The sequence below is a fragment of the Dunckerocampus dactyliophorus genome, chromosome 12 (genome assembly GCF_027744805.1).
Source record: "Dunckerocampus dactyliophorus isolate RoL2022-P2 chromosome 12, RoL_Ddac_1.1, whole genome shotgun sequence".
Classification (NCBI taxonomy): Eukaryota; Metazoa; Chordata; class Actinopteri; order Syngnathiformes; family Syngnathidae; genus Dunckerocampus; species Dunckerocampus dactyliophorus.
This window is the reverse complement of record NC_072830.1, coordinates 21,498,550-21,515,450: the sequence shown is the minus strand read 5'-3', so window position 1 is coordinate 21,515,450 and position 16,901 is coordinate 21,498,550. Positions and strand designations below refer to the sequence as shown.

General features: G+C 41.3%; 1 protein-coding gene across 9 annotated transcripts in view; it reads left to right on the top strand.

Moving 5' to 3' along the window:
* pitpnm3 (PITPNM family member 3) overlaps positions 1-16,901 on the top strand; it is a 114,379-nt gene that overhangs the window by 48,324 nt on the left and 49,154 nt on the right. For all 9 annotated transcript variants that reach the window (XR_008573071.1, XR_008573070.1, XR_008573069.1 and 6 more), the window contains 2 exons: positions 6,727-6,797; positions 9,844-10,067. Coding sequence is in view for 1 of the 9 variants with exons in the window: in XM_054793325.1 (XP_054649300.1) it covers positions 6,727-6,797; positions 9,844-10,067 (295 nt within the window). In the remaining 8 variants the exon portion in view is untranslated. The remainder of the gene's footprint in view (positions 1-6,726; positions 6,798-9,843; positions 10,068-16,901) is intronic.

The window sequence follows — 16,901 nt, the reverse complement described above, 5'->3', positions numbered from 1 at the left end:
ATAAATGAGAAAAAAGGCAGCCGGCCTGTTTCACATTTAGCTTTTTTTACAGCCTTAATAACACAGACTTGTCAGTTTTATTTTCTCTCTTGTGCACATGTGTAGCTCAGCAAGGTTGCATAAGCAACACATAGATTTCTCCTGTACAAAGTTGACCAAAAAGTCGGTGGCTGTGTGGTTAGTAAATTTCATCTCGTGGCCGGGTGGGTGTGGGTTTGGATCCGACTCTTACCACTCTGTTACCCCTTTTCCACTGTCGCGAAGTTTGGTGCTGGTGCTGGATTAAGTTCGAACCGTGACTGACTCCGACACCAGTTCCAATCTCCATTGTCCCCGGGAGCCATGTCATTACGTTGCAGGGGTTACGCCTCGGATCAGGAAATAATAGGACATTTCAAGAGTTGACCATTTTTGAATCAAAACACACAACTCACTTGTCCTTGACACTGCACATTATTTCCAGGTAAAAATATGAATATAAAAGGTGCAAACATTTAAAAATTAAGGTGCAAAATGCTAAATATTTCAAGATAAAAATTGGGGCTTTCATTCATTTGACAAAAGCAAGCTAGCATGCTAACGTTAACAGCAGGCTAGTATTTACACCCAAACCTGTGCTGTGAACATTAAATTAAACAAATACAACTTACGGGAGTCCAGGCAGGTCTGTGCCCGAGTCTTATTTTAGCCTCCAGGGTTTTGGTGGAGTTCGGAGAAGTACAGCATTGTGGTATTAAACACATTAGCACCAGAAAGATGGCACGCTGATGGCTGTGGCCCAAAGCTTTATGGAGCTTCTCAAAATGAGGCATTACTCTCCTCTCATCACTGCCACTCCTGCGTAGGTCTCTCTTTTGGTCTCTGTAGTCCTTCTTTAATTGCTGAAGTTTGTTATTCAAGTTTATTATTCAAAAGACCTTAACAAAAAAACGCCATTGCAGCCATCTCGCCTCATGATGCATTCCAGTATTGGCAGGGTTCTTGAGGTCGTTTCAAATTTCTTCTGCACTTCTTCGGATATCCAGATGGACAAAAGACAAACGGTTCACTCACACGGCCCAGCTAGCTTTTGGAGGCAGAGTTGAAACAAAAAAAATACCACTTTTGTTCGAACCAATTGTGGAACCTTGTCAATGGAAAAGCAAAGCTCTGAGAACCAGCTCCAAAAAAGCTCCGAACCAGTCACAGTGGAAAAGGGGTATCTGTGGAGTTCTCCCTGTGCTCCCCCGTACTCCTACATCCGAAAACCAGTTAGGTTAATTAGAGACTATTATCCGTGACAGGGTGCACCCTGCCTCTCAAATGAAGTTGGCTGTGATAGGCTCCAGTTCACCTGTGACCCTGAACAAAATAATTGAATGAAATTAACAATGCACCTCATTGTAATGACTTCTTCCTTGGCGTACACACCGTAAAAACCAAGTCAGAGCATCTTTTATCACCACTTGATTAAACACATTGTTTCTAAATTCTGATATATTGAGATATATTGAATTAGATTCAACTATTACATTCAAAACCTAATTTTTCTGAGTCATACTGACATAATAATGTTGGCAGTTACTTGAACTTAATATTATGTATAGTTTTAAATTACATTTAAAACAAATGTAAAGTGGTAAATGCCAATTTGATACTGTTGCTTGCTGGGAAAGTACACAAAGTATACAGTCATTAGAAATTCCAGCAATTGTAACTGTTTTACATGTTGTAAGTTGTGTAACTGTTTTCTTATAATGTCTTCATAGTCCAACAGTCAAAGTGTGGTTAATTTACTGCTATTTCTGTTGCTATGGGTCGATGGCACCACATTTATTGAATGTGTAACAACTGCAGTGAATGATGGCCAGGGTTCTCTGAAAGCTTATTATGCATCCATTTCTAAGCCGCTTATAGACACAGTCGCATATAGACACACTGTGTAGACAACCATTCACACTCACATTCCCACCTATGGACAATTTAGAGTCGCCAATTAACCTACCATGCATGTGGGAGGAAACCGGATTCCCCGGAGAATACCCACGCACACATGGGGAGAACATGCAAACTCCACACAGAGGTGCCCAAGCGGAGGTTCGTACCAGAATCCCGATCTCCTGATCATGTGGCCGTGCGGCTTGAAAGCCTATTAAATACGATCAACAAGAACACTCTCTGGACTCAGTGTCCACATTCACAGAGTGTGTTGCTCTGTCTGTCTTATTAATGACATGAAGAATACACTTTTTTACAGCTCATTATCAGCATAGCTCTTTTGTCGTCCCCGGGGAGTCTCCGGCACTCTGCATGGCTCCTCGCCGTGTTTGCTGAATTTGCTCCAGCGGCTTGTTTTTATTTCTCTAATTGTTTTTGTTTTGGCCGCTGAAGCGTCCGCCGTCGTTTCTGCTTCCACAAGCACGAGTATTTCACGCTCGTCTTCTCTGCACTTGTCAATGGCATGACATTTCCCATTTAAATGGACACAAAAGTCAGACTGACGCACACGTGCATTCTTAATTACATCCTCCCTGCCACATTGCTCCTGTGTGTGTGTGTGTGTGTGTGTGTGTTATTACAGCAGTGTATACCTACAATAGTTGTTTAGGTGTCACTTAGTTGGTTATCGTGTGATCATTATATGCTCTTAGTGTCACATTCTCTGTTGGCAACAGCACTGAACACATGACAAATGGCCTGTTATGAAACATTACATGACAACATTTGTTGACGTTGACAACATATTCACATGCTGCCCAGTGTCCTTTGGTAGACTCCATATTGTTGTGACACTAAATCTGTGTTAATGAGCATTTATAATTCATCGGCCCTACACGTGTGCCTTAGGTTGGCCACAATAAAAGGCCACACCAAAATGTGCAGTTTAACTGTGTGAAGGGGGTCGGGGCGAAAGGGGGCAGGGGTCCAGTCCCGATACAGTTAAACTGCACATTTTGGAATGATGTTTTATTGTGGCCACCAAGGCACACCTGTGCAATAATCATGCTGTCTAATAAACTTCTTGATAGGAATTACGAATTATGAGTGCATTCTAAGTATATATAAAGTGTATGTGTGTGTATACGTACATAATATATCCAGCCATTCATATTTCTTATTAAAACAGTCGTAAGGTATTGTGACATCACTTTGAGGATGACTTGTGACCATTTTTTCTTTCTTTTTTTTTCCTCAGAGGCACTTTATTTATGGCTTCTTGTTGAAATATGTGGTTTTTTTACTCAATTCTCCTCTGTTTACTCCAGCATCCAAATAAATATCTGTGCCTCATTTAGCGAAATTTTCTGAAAGTTAGACAGGAGTGGAAGTATGGGTAATTTCCTGGTGTATGGTGATAAATTACGGCAAACAATTTATTTCAAAATATTCCGTATTATAGGTAAAAAGTGTTCACATTTTTGATCAAAAGCTTGAAATATTTAAGTCTGAATATAAGAAAAGAAAAGAAAGCCACACCTGTGGGGAATTGCTGGAAAAGCTTGAAAAAATTGATTCGGAAATGCGTAAAAAGTGCTTGAGCTACAAAGAGACCAGACAAAACTACAACAAATATGTTTGTGAAGTGTAAAAACAAATGAATCAAAGGAAAAAAAATGAAAAGTCAACTTTCAGAGTATGCCGATACTCTTGAGGAGGTGATGCATCTGCTGTTAACAAGCCAATTTTTCCGATGACGAGTGCCGTTTGTCTCCAACACCATCTGTTCAGATGCAGATGATAAATGTTGACACAAGCCCTGAAGGGAAAACAGTAGAGGTACACGAAAGAAATATCTAGTTTTAAGGGAACATGTGATTCCAAATGTGTTATTTAACCTACTCATACCTTTGCAAGAGGAGGTCAACTGGGGATCACTATTTCGCACGTCTTTCTGTCCAGGCCTGTCCTCTTAGTCCAATGGTCACTTTCTTGCTGCTGTTGCTAACTCTCAGTGGGTGCAATCGATACCACAGCGCTTCATAAAGCATGTCAAGTGTCTCCAGTGAGACCTCCAAATGACCTGAAAATTGAAATCCAGCTAAAAGATGGCACACGTCTGAAAATCTATTCACCTAACACTAGTTTATTTCATAGTAGCAGAACATCTGAATCACACGTTAACCGTGTTATTATGAGCAATGACGGATTGCGTTCAAAGACACCATGTCACCGTGCCTCTGTCTGTTATCATAACAGAGAGGCGTGGCTCGCCGTGATGCGTATGCGTGAATTACACACAACAAATTGACTCTAAGAGCCGGCTCTTTGAAATGAACGACAAGAGCCGGCTCGTGTCATTGGGAGCCAATTGGGAACCTATTGGTTTTTCCTCGTCTTTTTTTCTGTTAAAGGTGAAACCTCCACCATTTGGTGGTTAGTGTTAGGGGTTAGGTCAAAGTCAACTGTTTGGTACGGTAACTGTACAACACGTGATAGGAAGGCACTCCAGCGGGTGATCAAGACCTCACAGAACATTGTTGGGGCAGCCCTCCCCTCACTGCAAGACATTTATAAATCTAGAGTCCTACGCAGAACACACAACCTCATCAAGGACAGCACACATCCACAACACTCATTATTCACACTCCTACCGTCAGGCAGACGCTACAGGAGTTTGAAGTCCAGGACCACAAGGCTGGCAAACAGCTTTTACCCACAGGCCATCAGGCTCCTCAACGAAGCACTCGCACACGCCGCACGCAACACACGCACACACTCATAGCACTTTATTTATTTATTTATTTGTATTATTTACTTGTATTAATGTCTCTTCTGTTGTTGTTGCTTAATTTATTGGTATATATGTTTATGTGTTTATGTTTCTTATGTTCTTATTCTTTCATTTGTTTTCTTTCTTTTCTTGGGAGAATGAACAGAATAAGATTTTCATTGCATGGTATAACTGCTGTTGTACTATGCACATGACAATAAAACTCTCTTGAATCTCTTGAAAAGAACAACTCAATCAGGAGATTCAGCGTTGCGCTATTATGTTACATGTTAGCATGCTAACAGTTAGCATTGGTGTAGGCTAATGGAGGTAAGCTGAATAATAATAATAGGAGGACCATTTCTTTTGTAGATCACCCCTTTGCCCGAGCCAATAGATCGGATTAGGCATTAAACAGTACCGTCATACTGTACGTGATAGTCTTCGTTGTGGGCGTAATTTCCCCACGCAACACAACGTGAGCTTTGGCTCTATGTCGTGCTCTTCTCCAGTTGATATCTAGCTATTTAGCTGCGTCAGACTGACGGCGCCTGACCACGCTCATTGTCCTTCCCTCCCCGCTCAAGCTTGGCCAAGTCGCCCAAGAGGTGTGTTCACAGACATTGGGTCATGGCACTATTTCTTTTGGCAATGTCCAAACCGGAGACCGACTGTAAACGACTCGTGCACTGTTTTAGTGCACATCTTCTGATGTAAGTGGTTCTGTTTCTTCATATTGTGCAAGGTGGCTGTTATTAATAACTGCCAGGAGGAATGATTAATCAGATGATACATCTACATTGCTCACCCACTCATACAGTATGCTTATGTATCACACCGTGGTGGCCTATTTCAAGTTGTTTTGTTTATTTCGATTACACAGCCACAGGTGGCTGTTAAATAACTCGATAATAACTGGCAGGAAGGACAATCAACTCAACGTTATGCATCCATGCATGTGCTCGTATATGAGGGCACCACGTTGGCTAATCCTATGTTATTACCGTCCTGACCTAAATGTAAAACAGTTTTTTTTCCCCTAGAAAACAGTCAGAAAAAGACAAGCCATCATATATTTGTCCGTCTTCTCCTGTAGTGAGTCAGAGCTTTTCTTCCAGTCGCTCACCAGTGATCTGGAAAGATGCAGATACGCACTGAAAAAATGTGTTTCAAAGGTTTGGGCAAGCTAGCAAACAGAGGAGTTGTTATGATGCTAATTTTAAGATCATGTTGATCAATGAAGCAGAGTCGAGTAGCTAAGAAATATAATCAACAAAATGTGATGAATGAAGTGATTGAAAACATGATTTTGGAAAGAGATTCATTTTGTCTTTTCCAGAAAAGTGTCTTTAAAAAGAAGACAGAATTAACATAATTAAACACGCACAGTAGCTTCTACAGATGTAAAACCAACTTCTAATCTGTTCCTGCTCAGTGTGTCCCTCCGAGGACTGTGTTTGCATTCTGAATCACGTCAAATGTTTTATGCAGGAACTTTCCGCCACCCTCTTTCTTTTACAAGAAAAGAAAAACTCCCTCCATTGATTTTCTGTTTCTTTTGTGACCAAAAATAGCGACGTGCACCGAGCCCCCTTGTGTGTGCCGCGTCGTTCTGTTGAGAAGCCATCAGACTGCGGGTTGGGATTAGAGGAGAGTGGGGCCCACTGAGTGTGAGTTGCTTCCTGATGAAGAGGCCACATAAACAAGCAGATAGTCTGGAGAGAGGATATTGCAGGAGAGACAAGCTCAGGAATGAGATGACACAGCATGCACAGGCTTCCGGGCAGGCTAATGGGCCTGGCCAGGTTCCTCTGAAAAATAAACCACTATAACCCTTCATCTTTTATTACCATAGAAAGTGGCATCTGAGAATTAAGCTCGAAATACGCTGCATTACAACCTTAAAACCTGAGACTACCACCTAGTCTGGAATTGAAATGAAGAGGTGTTAGTAATATTGATCATATCGAACAATCAATATCCTTTTGTCTGGGATGTAGGCGACCCTTTACCTTTGTTTTATCCCCCCATTACAGAGGCGCTCTACCAACTGCGGAATCCATGCTGTGCCCCCCAGAGCAGCATCGAAGGACTGGAAGATGTTGAGGTAGGATCAATAACGTCTCACTAAACACTCCTTGAAGGTCGAGTGGTGGAGTGTTCAGCATCCTCTGCAGGCTTATTGTGTCATTAGACAGCCACCTACAAGTGTGTGATGTTTTTCTTGAGTTTGTTTGCAGAAAACTTCTTTAGAAAAGTCTCCTCTCTCAAAATATTCTCCATTTTGTGTCATTCTATGAAGAATTTGGAAACATCCAATTCGGAGCAGCGAGAAAGCTCTTGCGCTTTACAAAGGAAGAGTGTCTGTATGGGCCACCTCCGCAAGCACCTTCTCCCCCAATTTCAGCATTAAAAAATGACAGTTGTAGTACAGTAGTTCACTACTCTACCCTTCTTTCTTCAATTATCATTGTTCACTTTCGATGAAAGCACTGTTGCCAACTCCTCATCAAGGAATGTAGCTATTGGCTGTCCTAGAAGTCGGTAGATGATGCATTGGTTAATTTGCATATTATTTGCATATGATGTTATAGGAGATACTGTAGGAAAAAAAGCATAACCTCTTAAGAGGGACAAAAAAGCGAATAAAAACACCTTAATTTTGTTTAGAACTACAAATACTTTGTTTTTCTTTGTTTGTTTATTTCAAATTGGCCACCATTTTATCTCAGCCAGCGACTCTCAAAGTCTAGACGGTGTAATAATTACATCCGGACCCGCTGCATCCACCACCTTTGATCTTGCAGTTAGGACTACTTCTTTAATTTATCACACAACATTCTGCCACCACACGTTCTGACACGTAAGTGACCGAGTCCGAATGAGGCCTGAGTGTAATGAGTAGTAATTTAATGAAGATTAAGAAACATTTACGTTTTAGATCCCGCTCTGTAAAACAGGGCGAGATCCACCCTGGCGGCATCGCACCTCTCGCATGCGTGATTCATGGATGCGTAGAGCTTCACTGTGCTCTCAGTGTGCGGCGGGAGCTGACGGCACAGACGGCTTGTGACTGCTTTGTGGCGGGGAGGGGGGACCTCTCGGCAGCATCCGCTGTTGCTCAGTGAACAGAAAACTACAGAACAATACGTACTTTCAATTTTAAGTCCCCTCAAATACCGTAAAACTCTCTAACATCAGAAAAAGTCGCTAGATTTGTCACTAGTCGCTTTTGAGAAAATATGTCGCCAAGAGGGTTTGGAATGTCGCCAGATTTAGCGACAAAGTCACCATCAACACCGGATGAAAGACGCTAAGAAGCTGCTCACAGAGTTCATGTCACGCACTCAAGACTGATGAAGAGCTATAAAAAGCAGGAGTGTCCAAAGTCTCACAAGAACAGGGCAGCCGGAAGCCTATCAGACTGTCAACAATACATCGCCACTGTGAATGATAATAAACGTAATTGGCAGTGTGCGAGGCAGGATTGGAACCACGCATTAAGTGCATTGCGCACACTATAAACCTTGCAATCCAACCTACACTCTGGTTTTCCACGTGTCACTCGTTTGATCGGGTATTTGGGGCATGACACGCTTTTTTTCCATCGGCTTTTAACACCTGCCATGGTGTTAATGTCCAAGCAGAAGCTGTAGTAATTCTACACTTGATTACATTTACTTAAGATTTTTCCAATCAAAACATCGCTGGATAAGACTTCAAAACATGAGTTATTAGCTTTATTTCATATTCAAAATGCACTACTTCCTGATTTAGCACTCGAAGCATCATGGTAACTATAGTTCTTTCAGCGTAAACATAAAGCTAATTTGCTGCAGTCTGCAGTCTATTTTACATGCGGCTTTACATAACTACATGTCAACGTCAATGATTAGTAGTACCAGCGACAACTGAATTTACATTTGTGCTGTTGGACCTTAAGGAGACATTTAAAATGCAAAAAGGAAAAATGGGAGTGAAGCAAAAACATGTTTCGACTAAGCAATTTATTGCAAACAACCATTAAACTTGAAATAGGCTGTTTAAGACCATAGCTCAAAAAAAACACGAAACCGATGTAAAATAGAATAAATAACAGCCAGCTGCCGTTCCATTGAAGGAAAAAGCCCCCCCAGATCATGATGGTGCCCCCTCCACTGTGCCGTGTGGAAAACATCTAAGGTGGGATCAGCTTGTTTGCAATAACTTGCTTACTCCAAAATATTCTCGTTTCGCTCCCATTTCTTCTTTTTGCATCTTGAAACTCTACTTACAACCTCCACAAGATCCAACAGTGTAAAATGTAAATTCTTGCAATTTTTCAACTGGTCTTAAAATTTTGTTCAAGAGCGTATACAGCGACATTAATTCATTGCAGAAGGTCCGACTCTAACCGAAACAGACGTTAACAGAATAATATTTTCCCATAAGGAATAATGTAAATCCTATTAATCCGTTCCAGAAAGCCAAAAATGTTAACACAAAACACGTTCTTATGGTTACACAAACCATAGTTTTACGTGCATAAAACAATTCAAAATGCATGATGAATGAAAAGGATAAATGAACATTTAAGGTTAATTTTACTTTCTATGATGATGTGATTCTTGACATGACTGAAAACAACAAACAGCACAAACAACTATAAAACGTGTTTTGTGTTTTTGAGAGTCAGTTGCTGATGACATCGTGACTTCCGGTTCCATTTTGTAAGCTAGCCAATAGGACGCCAACAAGGAAGGACATTTTGTAATAAAAAAAAGAATACATTGGACTCATGCAGTGTATTAACAAAACGACAAGCCCCCGCCTCTGTAAAATCCCCCACAGAGGACTTTATAATCCACAAACAAGCTGCATGGATGCCCAACCTGGACACTCCATGTATTAGTTATTAATGATAACACCCAAATTACATAATAGAATTAACTAGGGATGCTCCGATCACGGTTTTATGCTGCTGATTCTGATCATCCATGTGTGAGATCTGATTTTTTTTTTTTTTTTTACATATTTACACTACTATTTTTTCTTTACAATAACTTTTTCTTGTAACTATATTAAGTTATACCTTTATCTTTATCACATTATTTTGCTCTAAATGTCACATTCCGATGGCTCAAATTTAAGAAGATCTGCTGATATTTTTGTAGAATTCCAAATGCAGGACCCATGTTCTGCTGCTGGTGGTCCACGGGGGAAACATCCTGGACACGGTCGGAGGGGACCCAAGCACGAAGGCCGGCGATGTGGCCACCCTGGCGTCAGTGCTGGAGAAGGTGACGCGGGCGCACTTCCAAGCAGCCGCCGAACATGTGATGATCAAGCTGGTGCCGTGCCCGGCCGTGTGTGCCGAGGCGTTCTCGCTGGTGTCCAAGTGAGTGTTTCATTAGCCTCAGTGACACCTGGCAATTGAGGTAACACTGTCTTGGCTTACTGCTGGCCAATTACAGAGAAGTGAAAATGAATGAAGCTACGTCACATTTCAGCAACAATTTGTATGCAGCAGCTGCAAACTTGGCATGAATCTCAAGCAAATTTGTAATTTCCAGTTCCATGGAATCACAGATAATATCTTGTGTTAATGTTACTTTGGCCATCATTTGAAGGAAAAAGGTCTGAAGGTATGTTGCTAGTGGATCAAAGTCAAATAATGTTTCATCATTCATCATTTCTCCCCTAACCTTTCTATTGTAATTGGTGTTTTTTTATTTTTATCGTTCATTTTTTCTTCGGTCATTTTAAGAGCGGTCGGACGGAATGTTTAGTAGTGTCTCTCAGGGTTCGGTCCTATGATTTGTTGGTTTAATCGATAATAATGGTTTAATGGTTTCATTTATTTCGAACATGCATACAGTTTACATTGAATGCTTCATGTTACAATTCACAGTTCCACATATCCAAAAAAGGAGTAGGAAGAAGCAGAGCTTATTTAATCCTACTTCGTCTTCGTATCACATCAATTACTAATAGATATATAATATACATATACACATACATATATTATATACTGTATATGTATTTATATACATACATCTGTATACATATGTGTATCGGGATGTCAGATATTATTACCATTCCACACACTGGTCTTACTCACGGTGTTTTTTTTTAAAGAAAGAGCTAAAAAAAAAACATCACACAGCAACGTAACAGGTAGATAACAACAGACAAGACACTACCAATCAATAACGCAGAATCACTGACAACATCTCAGCTCTAAACATGTAACTTAGCGGCTATTTACAACAACAGCAGTACAGCAAAGCACACTGCTGTCAAAACCATACACGTGGACTCCGCTTCGCTGAGCCGTACGTCAGCGTCGCCGCCATATTGGATGTGGCAAGGCTGTGCTGTAAGTGAATACAAGTAAATGTACTTTATAAAGCGCCTTTCTACAAATAAATTGAAGTTAATGCCCCTCATATACACATTCCCACACGCACTAATATACTTGGGGAAACAGTTAGGCACCAAAAACAATGTATTTGATCTTCTCAGACGGCTAAGATAACAACTTTATTGATCCAAGCACTCTTGCTAGCTTGATGGAGATTTTACCGTTGGTGCTCCATGTGCTTTGTATCTTTCCCCGCTTCCTCAAATCTTGTTCTTTCTTGGCGATGTCGGCATTGCGTTTCGTCACATGCTCGTTCATAAAGTCGTCTGTGCCGCTCAGCTTCTTTCCCCGTTTCAGTAGCGCAGTTTTGAATTCCCTGTTGATGAACTTAACGATGACAGGTGTGGTGTTGTTTCTGCCATATAGTGGAATGCTCAAGTGTCGATGGTGTTGATATCTACAGTACATCCGCCTCCTTTGATTGTAGGAAGTAGGAAGCAATATGTTGCTTTGTTGAAGGAACATTCCATTCCATCTGGTTCTCCTCTGTTTTGGACTGCCCTATCTTTTCACCTGGGTGTAATTCAGAGCCCTGTGAGGATCACATCGCAATTTTTTATTTGCTTTGTGATATTTTCCTTTGCTTCTTTCTCTACCTCAAGAGTGGTGCGAAAGGCAGCATTATCCTTCAATGTTGCCTTGATTTGGTTGGTTGATTTGTATTCAGCTTGCAGTTGTGGAATTGTTTGGTTTTTTTTTTTTATTAATGTTAATCGCTGGTGTCAGATCAGCCCTCATGATGAATTTCCCGCATCGCGTCCAATAAAACACACAGGTCTTCTTCTCTAGAAAACTTTTATACTGAATATACCAGAAAGAATAAAATCTTTTATATGTGTAGGTTTTAAAGTGCTGGCAGAACTTCTCATTTGGACTGAATCATTAGGTATATAAGGCTGAAAGAACATTTCTGTTCAAGGCTCCTGTTGTGTTTTTTTTGTGATTGACACGAGCGATGGCATGGAAGAAGGATAGAGGGAGCGATAAGTCATCTGAGTGCTGTAGCTGCACATCGGCTTGACACCCGCTTTGGCCTTAAACACAACCGCATATGAAATATTAAAAACAACAGGTTCCCGTCGGAGTTGAGTGGGAATGCGTTATTCCCACGCAAGCTGATTTGCATGCATGAAATTACATATAATCACATATGTTAATGTTATTGGATGATCAATTCACTATGTATATTTACATATGAACATACATTTAGACTACAGGAATTCTCATTTATTTGCTCTTCATTTTTTATTTTCCTTCCTTCTATGTGACATTTACATTTACAACACCATGCTAATTTAGAGTCATACTGCACAGCAATAATGCACCTTTCCCATCGTATCAAATGCTAATTCAAACAGCGAGTGGATTTCCATTAGAACATATTTTAGATAAATCAGTTGTATTTGATGTTATGGATTTAGTTTGTTTGCTTCAATTAGCCATGCTAGAACATATGCTAATTCCCTCCTAGCATGCCAAGTGTCACCTCGTTATCATTATTATAGGTTCAGAATATGCAGTCGTGGACAATATTATTAACTAAAGGTACATTAGTTTGGACAAATATAACGATCCATCCATTTTCGATGCTGTTTGTCGTCACTATGGTTGTGGGGGTATGCTGGAGCCTATCCCAGCTGACTTTGGGCGAGAGACAGGGTACACCCTGGACTGGTCGCTAGCCAATCGCAGGGCACATATAGACAAACAACCATTCACACTCACATTCATACCTATGGACAATTTAGAGTCTCCAGTTAACCTAACATGCATTTTTTGGAATGTGGGAGGAAACCGGAGTACCCGGAGAAAACCCACGCACACACGGGGAGAACATGCAAACTCCACACAGAGATGCCCAGACAGAGATTCGACCCCAGATCTTCCCGATCTCCTGACTGCATGGCCAGCATACTAACCACTAGGCGACCGTGCAGCCAAATATAACGACGACAACAAAACAGTACAATGCCATAGCTATTGGTGTAAGAACTTAAGTGATTTCGATTACTGTATTACCAAGAAAATCATGGAAATGGCTCGATATCAGCTCTTAAATTAAACTCCTATGAGCTCTTTTTTCTGTCATCATTATAGTCCAAACAAATGTACCTTTAGTTGTCCCAGGCATTAAAATGAAATGAAAAAATGAAAGAAAATGAAAAAACAAGGTGGTTTAATAATTCTTTTGCCATCACTGAATAGTGTTGCCGTTAAACACAACACTTGGCCAATTTATTGATAGTGTTGGATTGTTCGCAGTGCGGAGTCGGGTTTGTATTGATGTGACAACACAAACATCCGAGCAACGGAGCGACAGCGTGGGAAGGAATCGCTGCCGTGCGGCTAATTTCCTCACATTCTGCCTCACAGCTTGGCTGAAAACTCGCACCACGGGGCAGACGTGGCAGAGTCTCTTAGCGCCTTGAGGCAAAACTTTCACATAAACACGCCACTTTGGAGTCATTGCTTGATTATAAACGGTGTATTGTAGGATGTCCCCGTAGAGAATGTGCTATTTTCCGAGCTTTCTGTGTTGTTCCCCGAGAGGCCGAGCGCTTATTAGCTGAGTGAGCTAATGACGGTACCTAGCAGTGGCAGCTAGAGACTGCCTGTCAAAACAGCAAACTGCTGCAGTCCGTAAACAAACATGCAAACGTGCACCCCACATGAAACCAACTGGAAAAGTAGAAAATTCTGCGGCAAAATCACCTCCAATTAACGGCTAAATATTCCCACATTGATTTTCCTTCACACCCACGCACAGTAAAAGGAAAAGGCACGTTTGGACTATTAAAAACGAGATGTGAGCAGGTGTGGAGAACCCCAGAGGATATGATTCAACCAGGAAAAGCAGAGGAGGTCCACTTGTACACAGTGTGTGACCTCCTTTAAGACGTTGTGAAGTTAGGCAAGGAGACTCTCATTATTCCGGTTGGTAGTTGGAATGATTCAGACTATTTATGGGCCCATGCTCTAATTAGGAGACTACGGGGGACATTAGTTTCTAATTTTCAAGCCAGAGTGGAGTGCAGTTTAGATAGCAACCTGACAGATATTCGGCGATGTTTTGTGTTTGACATTTTATCTAACAGGAGCGTCTCAAGGTTAGCCTGCTGGAGATAAAGCTGTTTTGGGGTCTTATCTTCTTGCCACTGCCGTTAATAGACCCCTTCAGGACTCCTTTAGTCCTGTGATCGAAGGGAATCTCTGAAGACTTGTCTGTTGTACTTATTTGAAATGAGAATTGACAAAGGTGAATTGAAAATGTGATGAAAAAAGTGTAGTGATCGTCCAGCTACATGAGCATCCCTGCATCACATGTAACCCGCTGATCAGCACAGTCCAAAAAGAATAGTTAACAAAAAGATCTCTGCCAAGGTCAAACAATGGGTTTGATAATGGTAGAATCCATCCTTCCAGGTTAGCGTGTTGTATAACAGGGTAGTAAAAAGCTGAGTACATCTAAGATGGATACACCATTTCTAAATGTGTTTTGCGTTTAATAAAACAATAAAAAAAATACCATAAATTATGCAATGTGCATTACAACGTGGTTGACTACTGTCAAACACCTGACGGAGAAGAAGTGTCATATTGATTGTAGCTTTTACAAAGCCAAAAACAATTAAAAAGTAATGCTCATTAGATGCATTTTAACCTTGATCACATGTACTTTTTTTGGACATGTCCACTTAAGCATTCTGCATGCATTTTAAAGTCCTGGGCAATCATATTAGATTGTGTGGCCTATGCTCTGCTGTATGATCGCTTAAGTCTCTTCCTTCCTTTTTTGTGGTCATGGTCCTGGTTTATGACTCATCACCTACAAATGACTTAATCACGTAAGTTCCATTTAGGAAAATCACATGATTACACTTGCACAATTCAGCATTTTTAATCCTACCCCTCCTCCATGTCTATTATGGATTGTTCATTCCTAATATGTTAAGGGCTGTAATAAGGCATCATTATTATTTGGCACCAAAGTTCAATAGAAAATTAGCGTATTACATTGTTTTCTCTTTGTAATCTGTGGTTTTGGCACCAAGGAGGAGCTCGTGCTCTGCTTCAGATTGTCTCAGTACATGTTGGGATTTATGTTTCCCTCGATGAACTGCCGCTTCTCAGTGCAGGAAGCTACCACCACCTTGACTGTCGACAACCATAATGGATGTGTGTTGACTCATTTTCAGTGGATAGTGAATCTATACTGCTATACAAGATGTACACTGACGATTTTAAAGTATATCAAAGTTTCATTTCAATTGCATTGTGCAATTGAAGTATACACACTACACTAATCCATTGTTTGTTGCGGTTAATTCGTTCCAGACCCGACTGTAACAAATGAATTTTCGTGAAGGGAGGATTTCTTATTTATACATGGAATATTTTTGAAGTTAGAGCTTAGAAAACCTGTTTACGAACTTCTCTGTCACAAGCTGGTTGCTGTCGGAAGCTTGACCCCCGGTATCCAGAGAGCGAGGCAGCGGCTTGCAAATAAAAGGCTTTAATTTTGCACAAGCAGGTGCAGGAACTCACAATAGCACAGGAACAAAACAAAAGCGACAGAGGTAAAGGCTGAAATGACACAAACGGTAGTAGCAGCAGGTAAGTAAAACTCTCACGTAACAGCACAGGTGAGGAGAATAGAGGCAATGATCCAGCGGCGTACTCGAGGCGGTGCTGGGCTTTTAAACCCCACAAATGTTAATCGCTGCCAGCTGTGCAGCAACCACCTGGGGTAAAGCGGCTGCAGTTTTCTCCCAGCAGGAAGTGCAGCCCGCCAAAGTAAGAGCACAGGACAGGAAGTGCTCGTTCCTGTCCTGCGGAACATGACACTCTCAACACGGTTTTTAGAACCCTCTAGACATGAAATAACAACCCATAGTCACCTTTACACTGGTATTACTCAATATAGTAGACATAATAACAGAATATGACATCAATAAGACATAACATCGTCTCACATGTTGGGAGAGTTCCTTGTTTTTTTCTGGACAGTGGCTATTGTTTCATCAACGTAACATCACTGACACTTAGTGACCAGCGTAGCATATTAGATATCATGGTTTTTAATGTGTTTTCTAAATGTGTCTGTGTAGGCTCTCAGTCGTACAGGAGTTGTCCATTGAGGAAAAGGCTTCTTGAGACGTCATCTGTACTTCTGTGAAGAAGGTGTCGGACGTTTTGCTCCTCATCCGAAGAGCTTCGTCAGCGAACTACAATAATAAGTGCTGGTAGCCTAGGCCTTAAATACAGTAAGAGTGGGCGGAATTGGTGTGCCAACACCCTCCTTCTATTGGTTCCTAACACTAAGCCTGGGCGGAGTAGTGGTATAATCCTCTCCTGCTATTAGCACCTCCGATAAAAGGGAAGTGTCGCTCCCTGAGTTGGGTATGAACGACTCTGATAGTGGCTCGTTAGCATCTATTGTTCTGGCTTGGCCCTGGCTTCACCTCATTTGCAAGACTAAGAGCTGTGGGTTTTGGTCTCAGTAACCTGCTGAACACAGGGTCCAAATTAAACCTCAAACCACCATTCCGATTCAATGATGGGTTCTGTTGTTTGACAAAAATAGCTTCCTTTACTCCTCTTTCAAACCATCTGTTTTCTTTGGCCAAAATCTTTACCTCGCTGTCCTCAAAAGAGTGATTTTGAGGACAGCGAGGTAAAGATTTTGGCCTCGCTGTCCTCAAAATCACTCTTTTGAGGACAGCGAGGTAAAGATTTTGGCCAAAGAAAACAGATGGTTAGTTCGCTGACGAAGCTCTTCGGATGAGGAGCGAAACGTCCGACACCTTC